At 37.0% G+C, this 7028-nt stretch overlaps 1 protein-coding gene across 1 annotated transcript in view; it reads left to right on the top strand.

Moving 5' to 3' along the window:
* RELN (reelin) overlaps positions 1-7028 on the top strand; it is a gene marked incomplete at its 5' end in the record, with an annotated part of 426427 nt that overhangs the window by 282133 nt on the left and 137266 nt on the right. Inside the window, 4 exons of the mRNA XM_015571214.1 lie at positions 528-574; positions 2313-2560; positions 4171-4404; positions 5061-5222. Of these exons, the coding sequence (XP_015426700.1) occupies positions 528-574; positions 2313-2560; positions 4171-4404; positions 5061-5222 (691 nt within the window). The remainder of the gene's footprint in view (positions 1-527; positions 575-2312; positions 2561-4170; positions 4405-5060; positions 5223-7028) is intronic.

Here is a 7028-nt window from a genome sequence, read left to right on the forward strand (position 1 = left end):
TTTAAATTAAATTATACCCTCACCATTGCATGCTATCTCTACTTGATCCTTTGTAAATTCTTTATTTCTACCTAAGGAAATTAAGCTATGTAGAAAGTTCAAGGCAGAAGCATTAATATTCTGCCTGAAATCATTTTAGTTAAGGAACCCAAATCACATGTTCCTACTTTCTTTGCTATGAAACATTAAAATCTTGAAAGAATTAAGACGGTTCTGGCAGATGTGTAACAAAGCACTTACCTTGTCACCCAGCACTCCACATGTCACACTAGTTTCTTGTGCACAACGTGTGTACAGTGGGCTAGATGTCATGGGCATTGCTTTAAGACGGTTCTGGCAGATGTGTAACGAAGCACTTACCTTGTCACCCAGCACTCCTCATGTCACACTAGTTTCTTGTGCACAACGTGTGTACAGTGGGCTAGATGTCATGGGCATTGCTTCACAAAATTGTTTTAAATGCCTGAGGTATTCTTGGTTTTTCCCATTTTTATGCCATCTTTCACATGCTGTCTCTTGCCCTGCAGTTTACATAGGTCCGTCGTGTCTCAAATTCTGTTTCCTAGCATACTTTGTAAAATGAATTATGAAAATCAATCCTGACCCATAGACCTAATACTAAAGGAAACTGAGCAAGCCAAATTTGGAAGATTTGGTAAGAAAATTCATCTTTAAATATAACTTTGCAATTTTGCTTCCTTTTGAAAATCATTTGGGTCTTTAAAATGATGTATAAGGTATATTACATAATGTTGAATATTAGTGTGAAATTATCTATATATATAAAATTCTGATATGCAAAGTGTCCCCTTGGGAGTTCGACCGACCAGGAATTTGAATGTTCGCTATGACGTGCGCTAACCACCAGAGTGTGGCGTGGAACAAAGGAAGGCCCCGTCTGGCAGCCGACAGCCAGGGAAGGGAGGTCCCAGTCAGCAACTGCTAAGGACCCTACCCATGCACAAATTTTGTGCACTGGGCCTCTCGTACATAAATAATGTAATATTTGGGTACCACTGGATATTCCTATATTAATATTTAATTATAAGATATCCTAGAAATCCCTAAAACCACAATCTTTGTTACACAGATAAGTTTTCAACAAAAGATTATCTAGTCTGTTTTTCTTTTCTTGTCCTCCAAACAAAGAGTAATTAATTATCCAATTACTTCATTACTAATGAACTCATAAAAGACCTTTGGACCTATTCTTTGTGAATTATATGTCTGAGGCAAGACCCTTGCCAGTACTGAGATTAGAGAATATAGTATCAGGTTAACTTTTTAACTACATATCAATGAATTTAATTAACAGAGACCTCATTCTACACAATGGAAATGTTTTATAATGTACGTAAAGAATTGAAAAATTCCTATTCATATTTCAAAACATAATTTGCATCTCTTTGCTTTTTCATAAAACCACCAACTCCCACTCAGAAACACTGACTCAATTAGATCTATGAAATACTGACTGGTATTTTCTTCAAGTTGTTATCTTTATCCGTTTTCCATAACCTGGCCATCCTCTGGTTTAAGACATTTTAAATAAAATTAACACAAGGAGACCAGACATTTTAGTAATTCCTGAAGTTGTCCTGAAAAGTTTTGCAAACAAATTACCTAAAAGTACAGCTGCTTTTATTAATAAAAATAGAAAGTGCTATTTCCAAAGGACCTATCTATAATTACAATAGTTATGCTTCATACTTCATTTATTGTATACAGTGTCCTTGTTAGCATTCAATAGTTTTATTATAGCAACCATCTGTGTTACCCATCATGGATGGAAACAAACTCCAAATGGCAGTTTTATGTCTTTGGGCATCATTCTCTTTTGACACTATACATTATACCAAGTAATCATAGCCTTCACCTCCTCAAGTTTCACAGAATGTTTTCATGAGTTGGAACTTTGGGGGAGGAGGGTTGTATTTCTGACAATGTTTTCTGTAATATTCATTGGCTTTGTGCATTTGTGGCTGAGCTAAAGGTTTGGCCACTACATCCTTTCCCAGCAATATGTGCCTTGTCAAGTTTGAGCAAAATTGCAGGGAAAAGAAATTCATATTCACCCAGCCAGCATAGCTCAGTGGTTGAGTGTTGAGGTCATGGTTCAATTCCCAGTCAGGGCACATGCCTGGGTTGCAGGCTCCATCTGCACTGTTGGCCATGTAGGAGGCAGTCGATTGATGATTCTCTTTTATCATTGATGTTTCTATCTCTCTTTCTCTCTCCCTTCCTCTCTAAAATCAATAAAAATATATTTTTAAGTGAATTCATATTCAATACCACTCATTTCCTTTAAACAGATCCTTGAATTTGGGGTCTCTGCAGCTCTGTGTCTCCCCAGATTGCTCCCCTCATCACTACCATTATTTGCTACCAGGATTCCACCTCTCTTGTTTCCTAACATTTTCTTGCCTGTGTATAATCCCCGGGCCTGTGTATCTAAACTGACAACTCACTATCCTGATAAGCCCACCCCTGAGAGAGATGTTAAAGATGCAAATGAGAAGGACAGAGAGCTTAGATACCTTTCTGCACATGTGTCAGCCATGTATCTTACCAGGGAATATTGCACTTGAGGGTGGGTAGATGAACCAGTAGGGGGCATCTTTGGAGTCAGGAGAGCTTCAGGTCACTCCTGAAATCACCTGTGTGTGCTACCCTATTATTTTGCTGCAAAACAAAGGCCACAGAGGTATTTAAATATCTGAGTGGAATCCTAATCAGCATCCTATTAATTTTTTGGCTAAAAGTATACTTTCAAAACCAGAACATGGGAACTGACTCCCCTGTAAGTCATCTCTAAATGCTCATCAGTTTCTCCCAGTCACTGGTCCTAGGAAGACACATTTTAAGATACACAAAGATGCATTTGTCCTGAAATGCACTCTGGCCATAGTCTTGTTGGGAACACTGATTGCATTTTGTGGCCATATTCAGTATCCCAGTGTTAAAATGTGTCCTCCTGAGGTAATTTTTAAGTCCTTCTTAGAAACTACTTGGCTATTCAGAGTCTGACTTAAGTCAATGAGGTAACATGTGAAGGAAGCAAACTGTGTGAGGCTTATTTACATGCTCTGCAAAATATGGTAGTTCTTGGCATATTTTAGGGCCCAACTTCTTTGATAATATGATGATTGCTATAAACTTGCTCCCTTTGAATATCCAGTGCACATCAAAGTTGGCATTTGATTTCAGCATGTTCATACATTCCTTGGACCTCGCTGAGGCCAGCATGGATCCCAGTTTCAGAGCTAGTGGTAACAAACAAACAGCCTTCTAAATTAAATCATAATATCACTTCACTGGTACACTTGCTGTATAAAAGACTTGTTTCAGACTATAGGAAGTTTTGAATGCTTGCATGAGAACCCCATGCCACCCCAAAAGACACCAATTTAATTTTGTAATGGGATGGCTACATAGCAAATATAGTAAGAAAGAAGTAATAAATAAAAATAAAGGATTTGAACCTAATTCCTGATAAGTAAATTTCTTTAAACATAAGAAGGATCTGAATTCAATTGTTGAGCCTTCCGGGATGAGTTTTTTCACTGGTAAAAGGTGCAAGGAGTTCCATACATATTCTAGTCAGCTAGCATAAACAGTGTATTCTTACATGGCAACAGGCAGGTTGTTGTGGGTTTTTTTCCCTCTTTTCCTTGAAGCACTACTAATTTGGGTTTCCACTGAGAGGCAACACAGTTCTGCGAAGGACATCTATCTAGGTCAAGGGTGTAAGCATTTCCTTTAAAATGCCCATCTAAGTTTGAAATAGTTGATACATTTACTTCCAACCTTTTTCAGATAATTCCGGTCACAAATATAACATGTATGTTTACACTTGTTCTTAAAGGAAATTTATTCTAGATACCTTATAGAAGTATTTTATTTATGTTGTTTCTTTTACAAGTTAAGTGAACATAATTATAGATAAAAGTACACACATTTGACAAAGATTTTAAATTGTAAATGTGCAAAAACATAGATCTACTTGGAGATAAATTGCTGGCATTGGTCAAAGGTGAGTGCTGAGTGATATGAGCCTTCCCTACCATTCAATCCAATTCTGGCCTCTGGATGTCCTCCTCCCCAGGGCAGATTCAGGAAACTCTGAAGGGACCAATAGTTTAAGATTTAATTTCATGGGCTCTCTTTCAGCTGTGACCCTGGATTTTCTGGCCCAGCTTGCGAGATGGCATCCCAGACATTCCCAATGTTCATTTCTGAAAGCTTCGGCAGTTCCAGGCTCTCCTCTTACCATAACTTTTACTCTATCCGTGGTGCTGAAGTCAGCTTTGGCTGTGGTGTCCTGGCCAGTGGTAAGGCCCTGGTTTTCAACAAAGATGGGAGACGTCAGCTAATTACATCTTTCCTTGACAGCTCACAATCCAGGTGAGTGAAGGCAGGGTGGAATACATACTGAAACCAGATAATAATGTTTGAACTTAGATCTATTAACTTTCTATTTTTCATTTACTTATTTTTGCTTATATATACATATTCTCATTTAAAACCAGAGGGAGTTAATATAGGGTTAATTTGCCCTCATTTTAAATAAACTAAAAAGCTCACTGATGACTTTAAGAGACTAATGACTGACTAGAGTTTAAAAAATATGAAATGTTGGCATCAAAACTGTGTTCTCAAGCCAAGGACTAGTTAATTATTTATGTAGTTTTATTTATTTGACAGCTTGCAGAGGCTGATGAGATTTACACTGCCCTTCCCCCAGTGCTCAATAAATAATGCAGTAAAGGAATGATTGGCATTTTAAGTGTACATACACAAGTCATAGGATACAGATATGTATAAATACACAGCTATATTTGTATGTATGTATCTGTATAAAAAACAGGGGCATGGACTTTATCTTCTACACATATTCATACATCTCACAGTGAAATTATATTTTATAAAAGAGGGATGAGTGGAAACCTACAGCTTTGGGGTAGTTCATTTAAATGTGTCTGAAATTCTTTAAAAACCAAGATGAGCATTATGATTTAAAATGTTTGTGCACACACTAATTATAGACAATTCATGTTTAGGTTTCTCCAGTTCACATTGAGGCTGGGAAGCAAGTCTGTTCTGAGCACATGCAAAGCCCCTGACCAGCCCGGAGAAGGAGTTTTATTGCATTATTCTTATGATAATGGGATAACTTGGAAACTCTTGGAGCACTACTCATATCTCAACTATCATGAGCCCAGGTATGTTGCAAATCATTTGGAAAAAATCGTTAGAGAAACAGCTCTTTCCTGAGGAAGTCTTCATTCAAATGGTGTAAGATTCCAGATATTTTTCCACTGCAAGATGGTGAGGACAAAGGTTGATGAATCTTGTAATGAAAAATTAGCAAGCCACATTCTTCTAACCCAATAAATTTGGAGAAATGTATTCTCATATTTTGAAATGTGCATATAAGAGAAATAATTTGATGCCTAGGAAAGAGAAAAATACTTAATACTATTTTTCTCATTTAACTATAGTGCAAACTATTAAATATGATTTTAATATAATACTGAATTATAGATACTATTGATGAATATTTGATAGCCATATAATATAGTATCTAATAATAAATCATATGAAACAATAACTCATAAAATATGATAGTCAATAAATTTTACATTAGAATTAAGACATGAATATAAATAACTTTTTCTAGCATGTATAGAGTCCCTGGTAAAGGTGGAGTGTGAGGATATAACTAAAGTCCCTTCTTCATGCTCCTTCTATTTTTCTTTAGCTTACGTATTTCACAATCCATAGTCACAGTTGTGAGACTTAAGTTTCACTTAAAGCAGAGTAGTAACCACTGTAAGTGGTATAATTTGAGATGTTCAAGTCATCTTCACTCCTTTCAGAATATTTATTCATCTGCTCACTGAAATTCCTTTAAAATATCAAGCAAAGAGGAGAATGGGAAAGTGAAAATACCATTGGAGGAGGTTAACACTGTGGCTTACATTCCCAGTGGGATACAAAGAACTGACTCCTAGAGCTCCATGCAGATCATGGGGAGATGTGAAAAGGACTGAGGCTCTGGGCACTGAGGTTCGTGTGGGCACCATGGTGACTGGCAGGGGCACTGATAATAGATTTAACATACTTGAGCATTTTTTAAAAATGTATTTTTATTGATTTCAGAGAGGAAGGGAGAGGGAGAGAGAGATAGAAACATCAATGATGAGAGAGGATCATTGATCAGCTGCTTCCTGCATGCCCCGCATTGGGGGATCAAGCCCGCAACCTGGGCATGTGTCCTGACCGGGAATCGAACAGTATCTCCAGGTTCATAGGTCGAAACCCAACCACTGAACCATGCTGACCAGGCAAACCTGAGCATTTTTCATAGAGCTGTTTCCAGAATTAAGTATTTGCAAACTGATGAGAACTTTTATTTTCATGGAAAATAAAGTAGCATGTAACAGAGATTATAGCTAATAACTATTAGGAATTATAAACACTATATAAAATTTTAAGAACATACCAGATGTATTGGATATTTTCCTTTAAAGATAAATATAAGGCTAAACTCAACTCTCTCACTCAGTAGACACATATGAATACTAAAGAAATGTTTCATAGGCTCTCCATAGTGAACATTAAAAGAAAATTTAAAATCAAGGTGATAATCATAATAATGAGGAAAACATGAAGAAAATGTCACCACCCTAAGTTAGCGTGGCCTAAAGCACAATTTTTTTTAACGAGGATGGACAGCTCCAAAATTCAGTAATCTATCTGTATCATGAAATCTAATTAATCCTTGTTGATATGGAAAATAATTACACCTTTAATGTGCTGTTGCAAAGGTGCATTTAATCTTGCCTGCCATTTGACAGCAGCATTTTTCTTCTAAGCAGGATCAGGGTGGCTCTTCAGCATTAGGTATGTGCATAGCGTGAAAGATGAAGATCAGAGTGGAGATTTTCTTTCAAGAAGAGGGGAGAACACGTGCATTTTCTATATATGTACCTCTGTCTGAGACTCTTCTTCCCTCCCCCTCTCTC

Source organism: Myotis davidii, unplaced genomic scaffold, assembly GCF_000327345.1.
Source record: "Myotis davidii unplaced genomic scaffold, ASM32734v1 scaffold125, whole genome shotgun sequence".
NCBI lineage: Eukaryota > Metazoa > Chordata > Mammalia > Chiroptera > Vespertilionidae > Myotis > Myotis davidii.